Consider the following 12,577-nt stretch of genomic DNA (forward strand, 5'->3'; position numbering starts at 1 on the left):
AATTGCGCTCCAGTGTCAATCATGAAATTTACTAAGCGGCTCCCCAGTTTAACCGAGACCATGGGCTCTTGGGAGCCTAAAGAAAGAGTTGAGCCCGGTCTGTCCTATGCATTCTCATTCTCATATTCCTCCAATTGCGCTAATCCAACAAAATCTCTGCTACTTCCTCTGTTCCTCACATATCTTCCAGCTTGCATCCTTCCTCTCTGCGATCCCCATCCACGTCCACGCTCCCTCTGTTCCCTGAATTCACCTTCTCCCTCTGTTTCCCTCGCTTCAGGGCACTCCTGTTTCCAATGACCTTCCTTTCTTTCTTTGGGAGTTCTACATACCAGATTGGGCACAACCAGGTCCACGACAATAGTTCACATACAAGGGAAAGTACATGCCAGGGGAACCAAGGAGAGCCATACGTAGCTTCTCCTGCCCACCTCCCCAAGGAGCATTTCCCGGTGCCATACTGGTCACTGTAGCTGTTTTTCCTCCACCACCCACAGGTCCCTTCAAGGTAGCAGTTGCAGAGTGTATACAGTGTGAGTTGACCTCACCAGTTCGACCAGAACCTGGGGACCACTAATAAGTCCACTGGGTGCGGCCGAGCGGGAGGCTATATCTCACTAAAGGGTATGTTCTGGTACCTGCTACCTTATATAATTGTTGCAATTTCACTCCTTCTGGTCCTAATCATTGTATTTTGTGTATATAAGAAGGATCATTGTATTAACATTGACCTAGAGCCAGAACTAATAAGATTCAACCTTGAAGGTATACATGGGGAAAATGAAAATGAAGCTTCTGTTGATTTTGATGTGCTTGTGGCTCCAGAGAGGCCCAATGGTAGTAGGTAATGTTTTTATAAACCATGCTGAACACATGTTCCAGATATATGGGGAAAATGCTACCCTATATTATGAACACCCAAGGAAGGTAGCAGACATGTCCCTTATACCTGGTTTAATCAAGGATCCTGATGTCGTGCTGGCAGGCCTACTTTACAATCAGAGTGGTCTCTTTGCAGCCCCACCTATTGAAATGAATGACATCCCCTACAGATATCTCAGATACACCAGAACCACAAAAGGTCTATGTTTTTGTTGTCATGCCACTGGAGTATGGAATTCCAAATGGAAGTATTGGCCCCAAGTTAAGTACCACATGGACAAAGGATGGCTGGGAAATTATACCCAATGCTCGGATAAATTTTGGCTTTGGGGCTCCCACAATGCCTCCTACCAGGGCAATACTACCCCTTCAGATCTGTACCCATACTTTCCTCAATATTCGGTTAATTTCACCGGACAAGGGTCCATTTGTTCTGGTTGGATGATTAAAGATCCTAACCTCTGGTTTCTATATGATGGATTGGCAACAAATTTCCACCCAGGAAATTTCCAGTGTGTTGGAGTGGGGGCATTTACCTTTCCGGTTGCAGTGGAGGTCAATCACAAGGTACCTCATCTTGCAAGCAGACGGAAAAGGGCGGCCCTGGGCGACCACTGTGAAGATGAAATTTATCTGGCAAATTCTGTAGGGAGCGTTGGGGGTGGATTTATAGGATTCCTCTCAATGGGGATTTACCCAGGAGTAGTTGCTGAGCAAAATAGAAAGGCACTGTTTGCTCTTACATGCAGGCTGGAGAAAACTATCAATGCCACCACCCATGTCTTGCGCTCCTTGCAGTCAGAGGTTGAGGATTTGAACCAACTGACAATGACCCATAGATTGGTTTTGGACTACCTCCTTGCACGAGCAGGCGGTTTTTGTAAAATTGTCCCAAAAGGTCGGTGCCAGGTTAAATTCCACGACCTCAACAAGACAATTGAGGACCAATTGCAAAAACTGCAGTCTCTGGTAGCTGACAACACACCCACCCAGAATCCCTGGGAAAAGGTATGGTCGTGGATACCAGGGGAGGGGTGGGTGCATGGCATTCTGACCGCCTTAGCCATAGGAGGAGTTGTTTTTCTGTTGTTTCTTTCGGTAATCCCTTGTTGTCTGTCTTTGCTTAGGGGAATGATAGCCCGCAATGTTAAGCATCTCACTGACCCTCACATTATGGCAATATACAGAGCTTTGCCCCCAGTGCCAGATGAGCCAGAGGAAGACGATGGTTATGAGCGAATGCATAGGGAGCAGGTCCCAATGCCTGGGGAACAGGTCCCAGTGCAGGAACAGGCCCCATTGCAGGAAGCAACGGTTTACTCTGATGTCCTGAGTGGTGTTCAAGCTCAGGAGTCAGATGAATCTTCTCTCTGAGCTTGAAAAGGGGGGAATGAGGCAAGGAAGGAAGGGCTACCCCTATATTATCCATATAACCAGTTATCAATAATCAATATATATTCATATATGCTTACACAAATCAAGGATTACAGTACTTTATAAATCCACTTGAATCAAAAGGGAAGCTGTGCTGCAAACTGCTTGAAACAGCAAGTTAGGAACCGACCTTTCCCCTAGAAACATCTGTGCACCCCGGACAAAGACATGAATCAGAGATTCTGGTACAAAATTCCCCTCAGATACAGGCTAAATTAATCCACAGAACAGGAAGAGCAAAACCACAAAATTTCCAAGCTCCCTGTCCTGTCATAACTAGGGGAAAGGTTAGACTGAGCGTCACTGGGAACATTGGAAAGCGGAACTGGAACCCAGCGCTTGACCAGTGCTATACCAGTAGCTAGGAGCGTGACAACTGCTTGCTGATTGGCTGATATTTTTGCTGACCAAGTATGAGTCCTTCATGATTGTCTTATGATCTATGATTTGCTGTGATTTGCTCAGGTATAAAGACCCCTGTGTTTCTGTCAATCGGGGTCCCAGTTCTTTGGAAGAGATTCCAACTGGGTCCTTATTGCCTGGCAATAAACTTCACCTTCTTATTCTCCATTGCTGCTTCTGCTTGATCCTTATCCTTGCAACAAGGAGGACCTCTTCCAGACCCCGGGCACGCAGGACGAGCTGCAGGAGAGAATTGAGTGCCTGGACACCAGCATTCCCGAGACGATCCGTATCCTCTTTGGGGGACATTGTTGGAGAGCAGGGTGGTTTTGGCTCCTTTTCCACAAGCAGCCTTTTCTTTCGCTCTTGGCTGGAGTGGACCTCACTCCCCCCCCAATAGATATTTATTGAAATTTTCAAAATATTACAAAATACAAAAAATAATAAAAAAGAAAAATACAAAAAATAAAAAAATAAAAATAGTTAAAAACAATTCCATCTTCCTTTACTTAACTTTCATTTGCTTATTTCCCGGACTTCCTCACCCCTCCCTTTCCTGTATTCCAATTCAATTTGTTAATTCAGCAAATCCTTCCCCACTTTATTTATGCTAATCTTTCATTGCATTACCTTAATCTATTTTCCTCATTATCTTATAAAAAACCTTATAATCCAAAACCTAAATCTTATTTTTACTAACTTCTCATAACCATTATATTCTTTCCTAATCCTTTAAGCATTTATACTAAAGCCAGGCAATTTCATTTCAAACATCCTTCTAACATTCATCAGTTATGTAAGACAGTCCTAGTAACAAAATAAAGAAGAAAAAATAAAACAATCCCATCTTCATCCAGCGTCCCTTCCTCCTGGTCCCGGGTTTGTCAGTCCATTTTATCCCATTAAACTAGCACATTAACCTGGTAATCTTATATCCGAGGCCCTTAAGTCTCTTCCATGTCCCTTCCACGATTTTTCTTCATATTCTCCTTTCACTCGTGTGAACTCCAACTTAATAATGCTTTTGCCCCTTTTCAACCAATCAGTCCCTTTTCCACAGTCCAGACTGAGCTCCATGTAGTACTTAAAAGCATGTTTCAAAATCCCTCCAAAATTTAGAGCCCCCATATCTCCAAACCTCTCACGGCCCATTGCCAGACTCGGAAAGTCCATACATCCCTGCTCAGGGGGGTCAATCCAACCCCCCATTTCCAAACCAGTCCAAACTTTATCTTTCCAAGTCTGATTTTTTCAAAGATCAGTTGCCAGATCCAAAGGCTCATGTTCCTGCAGGGCCGCAACTTCCTCCATCTCTGGCTCCATTTCTGACTCCCAAAATTCAGCAGCATCCTCTTCTTTCATCTGTTCTGTCAGGGCACACTCCTGGTTTGATTCCTGGGTAGGCTCCATACCTTTTCCTACTGCTTGTCCAAAATTTCCCGCTGTCTGCTTAAGATTTCCAACCAAGTCAGTCATCAAATTAATTCTATCATGTAATTCTTCCAATAGAGCATTTGTTTTGTAAAACACACACAACAACACTTCTGAATGCATTGTCCTTCAAGGTCACCAGTCAATTCCCACGGGTTATACTGTAGCGGCTGGAAACTCCCTAGAATTAGTTACAATTTCACAGTCTCCCTCTAGGGGGAAAACTTCTATTGCAAATCCAACCCCAAAGTTACTTTCTTTCTTTCTTTCTTTTTTAGATACTTTGTCAATAGTTGCTATTTTAAAATGCGAAAGGAAACAGTGGAATCGCAATGTTCCTCTTCTTTTAGCTATCTGTCAAAAGACTTCTGTCTCTGGTCAATGAGCTTCAAACGTCAGTCCTGACACCCCACTCCAGGGTCAGGACGGTGGAAAATTACTTTACTTTAAACTTACTTCTGCAGGTTTAAACAGTCCAAAGAAAGCTCCCCCTTCTCCTCCTGCTGCCAAAGGGGGGGTTCAACTATTTTAGATGATGAAATCCACTCCTTTAATGGTGATTTTCAAAGCTCTAGTTTACTTTGTCTTTGCTTTGTTCAGTCTACAGGGAAACGGAAGGCTGACTTCCTGTTTAGACCTTCCCGTTTCAGTACCAAATTGTAATAAATTTTAAAGTCCGATTCCTTTCTGTTCCCAAATCCTTATTTAAAGTCCAATTTTTCAAGGTTTAGGTACTCACGGTGATTATTTTTAGAAGCCAAATTGTCCCAAAAAGAAGGCAGCGCTCTCCGGCAACGGCTATGCGGCTTCGCTCCACGGAAAGAGCAGTTGACTCACAGCACCGCGCCGCTTCCCCCTCTTCGCATCAGAGCCCGTTAGTGGGTTCCTTTGCGGATGGGGGGGCGCTAAGGGTGCCCGCCGAGTCCCATGGTCACAGGCTTCATCCGCCTGTGATTTTTTAAGGGGTCCCCACTTCGCCGTAGCAGAAAGGACCCGTTTCACGCGGAGCTTGTCCCTCCAGTTCAGAGGGATTCCGCCATTGCCGATGGCACCATCCCGGAAGTCCCTGGACTTCACTTTTATATACCTGGTGGCTTAGGTTCCTAGGCCACCCCATCCTTAAGGCTCTGGGACACAGCACAATGAAATGCCCACAGTCAAGTCCAGTCATGCATCCAAACAGCTTCACAGCTTTAACCCCCATTTGAAAACATCAGCCTGGCTAGATAGAGCAGAGGTGGGGACTCTTGACAGGCCCGCAGGCCCCACATCTAGCATCATACGTGGTGTCAAGGTAAAGACATGGCTGCAAAGGAGCTTCAAGGGTGTGTTCAATTGTTCTTTGGCAAGCAGGGTTTGTTGACTGCACTTTTGGAGTTGACCACTAGTATTTGCTGTTTGGATTGAAACCATGCCTGCAGAAGGACATTTCCTCGGCAGATCAGCTTTGCAGGCAGCTTCGTCAAGAGGGGAGGTGTGGGATAATTACAGTGGGGTGGCTCAGTTGGTAGAGCGTGACACTCTTAATCTCAGGGCTGCGGGTTCAAAATGTGGGGTAATAAGCAAAGGATTTTAGGTATACTAAAAACAACAAGACCGCCCATAAAATGTATGCTATTGCCACGCAAAAATGAGAGAAAATTAGTTGGAGGGAGGCAAGGGATGGGGCCACGGACCCCTGATTGGGAATAACGGAACTAGATGGTCCTCGGTGTCCCTTCCAACTCCACAATTCTATGATCCTGTGTCTTAAACACAAATCTTGAGGAATAGTGTGTGTGTGTTTCTGTTTGAACTTTCCCAGCCTTTGCTTTATTCTGATTTGCGCTTGCGTCCCTACTCCCCACGTGTAGAATTGCTATACCTTTGGATTTTCCTGGACATTCAAGCGTTTCCCGCATGGACACTTGTTTCCAACGGCCAAATCCCGGCGGATGGCAACCCTACCCACTTCTGCCAGATTGCCTGGCATACATTACAAGCATCTAGTCACATAGATTCTCCAGAATCCCGGGGCTAGCCCACCTGACGGGAAGAGTCCGCGACCAGAAGGAGGAGGAGTACCAGGAAGAATGGACAAAATTCAAAGATTATTTAGCTGAATATGTCAAGATAACCTAACTGGAAAAGCTTGCAAATATGAGATAGGCTTAGGATTTAAATATGTAAGGATTGGAATTAAGATGTTTCAAGCTAGATTAGAAAGAATGAAAGATGTGAAGTGATCAAGTTAATTTTTTTTTAAAGAAGATTGATTTTGGAAAACTGTTAAAATGAAATACAATGAAATTCAACCAGGGGGATTTGAGGAAGTCACTTAACAATGTTATCAAGATTGGTTTAATTACAATTAGGATGTATGTTTGTTTGTTTGTCTTAATTTTTTGGGGGGAAATTAATAAAAAAATTGGAAATTAATAAAAAAAAATGGAAAAAAAACACACCATAGATTATCCAGAATCCCAAGCAGCGACATTGTGAAACTTTCATAGGAATAAAAGGTAGGGGGAAAGGAGGCACAATGTCAAGCAGGCAACAGAATAAACCCGAGCACTGTGGGTCTAAAACCGGCCCCTGAATCTCTTGCTCCCCACTCTGCCCTTCTAACAAGACCATTTTTTTGCTTGCTGGATGGCTGTGTGCAATGAGAGCTCAGTCACTGAGGAAGGGTGCTGGCCCAGTGGGAGAAGTATGTGCTTGGCATGCAGGCGATCCAAAAATCCATTCAAGAGCAAAATTCCAGTTCTCATGTTTTCTGTCGAAATGGCTAATTTAAAGGGGAATAGCAGGGTGCCTTCCACAGAGTCAGACCATTGAGCCGCCTAACTCCTTAAGGGAGGACCAGAGCTCGCTGGTGACGCAGGTCCCAGAACAGTCTCCAGCCTCTCCAGGTGAAACTGAAAACATCACCTGCCTGGAACCTTGTAGAGCCACTGCCAATCAGTACAGACAGTGCTGAGTTAGGTAGCTATGATCCATCCACCACCACCCTTTGCCTGAAGCAAAGGCACATCGCTGTCCAAATCTTTGAAAGACTTTCCCTGCTCACCAAACCACCTGCCCTCCTTTATGCATTGCCGATGGCTTATCAAAGGGATCCTCACTGCAAGTCTCATCAAGGCAGACAGCTTGGTGAAATCTTGGTGCCCTTTCTTAGGAAATGCTAAGAGGGACAATGGCACCAGTTGCCCTCTGGACTCACAGGGTGCAGCTTACTTTGGAGCCATCAATTGTACACATTTGGAATGGCCCTTGAGAAATGATGGTCTGCCTATAGTCAGCAGCTTACCACCTTGCTGTTTGTTAAAAACTTGAATAAAAAGCATGCTTAAAAGAAAACAGGAAAAATGAAATTTTGCTGGCTTCTGGAGAAAAGAATAATGCCTCATTATTTGTATCTGCTTTTAAATGTTGTTTCTCTTCTCTTTGTAATGAGTTTTACTGGGTCTGTGGTCATTTTAAGTTGCTTACCTTCACTAAAATTCAGTAAAAAACCTTCACTACTCGACTGGAAAGTTTTATTATCCAAATTCAAACCCACTTTTCTTTCTTGGAATGTCCTCCATGGAAATGAGATGAGCAACTGGATAGCAAAATTCCTGGAGTGGGGAGGAGGGTTCAATGTTCTAATAGATTAGATATGGACAGTCCTTCAGTACAGCAAAACTTGACACTTTGAAACCTTTGAGTCCTTTCCAAAAGGACTTCACCCACTATTTAGGGGGGAAGTATGTCAGAACTGACCTTCTGCAGTACTGATTCCACATTCTTGGACTCCTAATCTTACACGTAAATTAGAGCTGGAACCATCTCAGGCCCTATGCCTCTTGAAATGACCATGACCTATTGAGCAAAACCACAGAATCCACCTCTCTGGTGACTAAACCCCACTTGCTTTTACAAAATAAATTAACAACAGAGGAAAATCATGGAAGAAATAAAATGGCTTTTCAAATTAAGGAAGGCGATTCCTTTTATCCACATGTATTACGGGACATGTTCAAAGCGCCCCTAAGGGGAAATTCTGTAAGCAGGTAGCAAATACACAAGGACACATTGCTAAAAGAAACAAAGGGATTTGGAGTGAACAGGTAGTACCAGAATGTACAGAATTGTACCTAGAAAAAGGTTACCACTGGATTACCTTTTTGTAAACAAAAACAACAGCAACCCCCAAAATAAAACTCGGAAGCAGCAGGACTCCTTAGGAACTCTTCAAAAAACAAAACACAAAACTGCATATCCCTACCTAGTCACCAAATGTGAGGGGAAACGTAAACCAGCATCTTACACTGCTTTAAATGATAGCCAGATTCTGCAATTTTTTACCACACCAGAAGTAAAAGCACGGGGCATTAATAAGTTTTTGAAAAATCATGCACTTCATTTGTAGGCAAGGGAAAGCTTTCTGAAATGTACAAAATCTTACTAAGACACACCATCTGTTGAAATGACCAAGCAGCGGACGAGATTCGGGGACAGTGGTGTGCCGCCTGGGGAAATGTTCCTTTCCATTCACCTTAAGCAAAGATGTGGTGACCTTGTGCATCCATAAATAACTTTCAGAAATGTATTTCATTACTTCCCAAAGCTTCTCAATGGGCTACCAAATGGCATTTCTTTCTATTTTGGATGAAACTGGGGAAGCAGCTTTAGAAGAAGGGGTTGCTGACATTCACTGGCCTGGAAAACACCTGATGCCAATATGATGGCAAATTGTGGGTGGTGCATTGATGGAGAAACTAAGGCAACAAATGGGGACATGACGCCACCGGTGTTCTAAAGATACATTTCATGTAAAGATTATGATGGGCTTCTTCAAATGCCCATAGCCTCTTACAAGCAGAGGTTTTAGATCAATTTTCTGTAAACCTCTGTCATAAATAGTTGTCACTGGAAATACGACCCAACAATGCAATGCTGGACTCATCCCTCCCGTCAGCGTGCCTGGAAAGCACGGGTCCCAGTAGTTTCCGCCTTACTCTGCTCCTTTCTCTGTGAAGGCCTGCTCTTTAGCTTTCACATCGGAGCAAACCTCAACCCACCCCCTCCCAAAGAAACCTTTTTTATGAGCCCCCCTACTCTGCGTGTGCTTGAAGCTAACTGCTTTCTTTGGCTCCTGTCTCAATGTGCAGAAATTGAGCACATGAATTTTCCAGCATCGGGAGTTTCCCCCAAGACAGTGTCGAGATCAGGCGTGTTTGTGTGGCTCGACGCTTGCAGTTATTGGGGCTTTGGCTAAGAGGAGTGCATGCACTTTCAGCAAGACATAGCTAGCTAGCTAGCTAGCTAGACAGTTTACCTCCCTTTGCTACAGTTTAAATTTCTGCATGCCATCTGCTGTTGTGGAACAAGTCATCCCCATGATCCCTCTAGCCCAGTGTTCTCTAGGGCGGCCCACAGAAGCTCTCAAGGGTTTCAGACAAAACATTTGTTCACTTCAGCATATAGCAGTCCAAAGAAATGTATGCTCTAGAAGGTCACAGGCTCCCCCGTCTTTGGGGTAGAGGTTTGACGTCTGAGACTAGATCTGCAGGACTCATAAACATTTCACTCTGTAGAGATGAGTAGTCGGCACCGTCCGAGTATAGGAGGAGGGGGGTGGGGGTGGAATACAGGGCTGAGAAATAGAAGGATGCGTTCGATCTCCTACACGAAGCCAGAGCCAATTATGAAGATTGACCAGTTGCTTATAGATCAAATGCATGGATCATGCAGCTGCAAAGAGGTCTACCCAGCCGCTCCCACAGGCAACATGGAATTCTTCTGTGCAATTTACTGTGTTGTTGCTGTTGTTGTTAAAGATGTAAGACAAGCCTATATTGCACTTCATTAAAAATGCCAGGTCACTTCACAACAATATACTGATGGACTCAGTAGAATCAGCAATCAGTACTGGGGCAGGGGCCTTGGCTGGCACCCTGAAATGCACGGCCCCTGCGCCAGTCCTGAGGAGGCTCAAGGCCAGGGGTCAGCAACCTTTTTCAGCCGTGGGCTGGTCCACCGTCCCTCACAGCATGTGGGGGGCCGGACTATATTTTGGAGAGAGAGAATGAACAAATTCCTATGCCCCACCAAGAACCCAGAGATGCATTTTAAATGAAAGGACACATTCTGCTCATGGAAAAACACATTGATTCCCGGACTGTCCGTGGGCCGGATTGAGAAGACGATTGGGCCGCATCCGGCCCCCGGGCCTTCGGTTGCCTACCCCTGCTCAAGGCAATCACTTCCTGCACTTCACGTTAACGCAGAAGACGGCCCAGTTGTGCTCAGATGCTCAAAATTCCCTTTTCACCTTTGAATCTTTGGAGGGTCTGTTTCAGTTGGCATCGGGACAGCTCACCTAGCAGTGCAGCTGCCTTTATTGCAGAGGCAGGAAGTTTCCTTCCTTTCATATTCAGGATTTCTGTACTCACATAGAAATAATAAAAGGGTTTCTGCTGTTTGTTAAAAGTCATGAATGAACTCTCACAACTCGTTGATAAGGTAGCTTGCTTGTGTTTCGAGAAATCGTATAAGAGGAGCATTCATAGGAAGTTGCACTTGACAGAGTCAATCTAGCCTAGCACTGCCTACACTGACTGGCAGCAGCGCTGCAGGGTTTTCAAACAGGGGACAGTCCCAGCCCTGTCTGGTGGAGATCCTGGACTGAACCTGGGATCTCCTGCATGCAAAGCAAGGCCTCCCTCAACTCGGGAGGCGTCAGTTCTCTACTGTATTTCAGCAAATGCTTTCACTTTATCATTTCATTTTCATTTGTATATTTTGTGCACATATTTTCCTGTATATTTTAGACAGAGAGGAGTAGCAATAGGGTTAGAGGCAAGGTTCAGAGTTAGTGTTGTGTGAGCATTTTAAAGCAGTTGAGTTTAAACAGGAGGGGATTTCAGATGAAGAGATGGCCAGCATCGTGAATCTGTAAGTAGGATTTCTTCTGCTTCTTTTTTGTAATCTTCTGGGGCGAGGGCTTGGGGTCCCCCACACGGCCAGCATCCCCATGGAATTCAACCCTTTCCTGAACAGCTTAACTTCTCTTCCCACCCGCCTTCCCATTCTCCCTCAAATCTCATTGCAGCTCAGCTGGTTAGAGGGAGCTGCAGATAGCACCAAGGTTGCAGGTCCGATTCCCATAAGGTACAGCTGCATATTCCTGCATTGCAGGGGGCTGGACTAGATGATCCCCAGGGTACCTTCCAGGATCATTATTTGGGGATGCTTTTTATTACATTCATAGCCCACTTTTCATCCAAGCAGTTCAAGGTGGCATTGATGGCTTGCCTTTCCCCCCGTTTTCCCCCTCACAACAAACCTGTTAGGCAGGCTAGGATGAGAGAGACTGGACCCAACATCAAACAGTGCACTTCATGACTGAGTGGGGATTTGCACTCGGATCTCCCAGGTCCTCCTAGTCCAGAATTCTAGCCACTATACACCCCCCCTCTCTCTACCCCGTCTCCCTTTCTCAACTCTTCAGCCATCAACTGCAACAGACAGGGCTTCTGTCAGTCTTCCTGTCAGTCACTCTGGCTCTAAGAGAGTTTTCATTGCATTCTTTGGCTCATCTATGCCTTGATGCTTTGACGACCTTCCTAGCAGCCCCCTTCCCTCTCCAGGCAGGGCTGCTGTCCTAAAAGCATTATGCTGAGGGCTCTTTTAAATGCTGGAAATGCTTCCCTTATCTTTGCTTTGCTGGGGGTGGGGGGAGTGTTGGAATCCCCCCCCCACACACACACACATACATGAGATGCACCACTGTGTTCCTGTGGAGAGCCGTTTGGGGTCTGTGGGTGCATAAAAAAACAAAAAGAGCCCTGTTGTGTGGCGAGTTCCCGCCCCCCCCCCCAAGTGGAAATAAAGACACATGACACAATTATTTCAGGTTAATGGGCTAAATATGGCCACAACTTTATTGGTTACAGGTGATGAGCGGTATTGGCTTAGGCATTGGTCCTAACCGACTATCCGGCTTCAGCCCGTCCGCTTGAGGTCCGGGAAGGGTTAACCACCAGTAGGGGGAGTCCTGCTGATGCACATCAACTGGCTACCCCCCCCCCCAGGCGAGAAACCAAGTCCGGCAAAAGAGGGAGATCCCCAGCCACTTCAGCGATAAATAGGGCTGGTCACGCCCCCTGAGCCAGCTGATTGGCTGTCCAGGGGCTGACGCGGCCGGGGATTCCCTCAGTCGCCCGCAACTCCACCTCCTTTGTAGGCGGAAGTGGCTTTGCTGGATCAGAGGAAAAGCCCGTCTAGTCCAAACTCACAAGCCCACTCCTGCTGCTTCTCCTCTAGCTGTGGGCTTCAGAGGTAGAGTGCCTCTGTTCCTGGAAGCTCTATATTGCTATGCTGAGTAATAGTAAGAGATGCTGTTGTTCTCCTCCAACAATTGGTGTAATCTGCTTCCCAGTCCTGCAGGCTACTTGTCCTT

The 12,577-nt window shown here is 45.6% G+C and overlaps 1 protein-coding gene across 1 annotated transcript; it reads left to right on the forward strand.

The window, feature by feature from the left end:
• Positions 1–936: 936 nt before the first annotated feature.
• LOC144326498 (uncharacterized) lies at positions 937–3,028 on the forward strand (the record flags this gene model as incomplete). The annotated part of the gene is made up of 3 exons (XM_077923023.1): positions 937–1,916; positions 2,010–2,163; positions 2,923–3,028. Coding segments are annotated over exons 1-3 (1,240 nt in total), but the record flags the coding sequence as incomplete, so codon positions are not given.
• Positions 3,029–12,577: the final 9,549 nt, after the last annotated feature.

Source organism: Podarcis muralis, unplaced genomic scaffold, assembly GCF_964188315.1.
Source record: "Podarcis muralis unplaced genomic scaffold, rPodMur119.hap1.1 HAP1_SCAFFOLD_80, whole genome shotgun sequence".
In the NCBI taxonomy this organism is placed as follows: Eukaryota; Metazoa; Chordata; class Lepidosauria; order Squamata; family Lacertidae; genus Podarcis; species Podarcis muralis.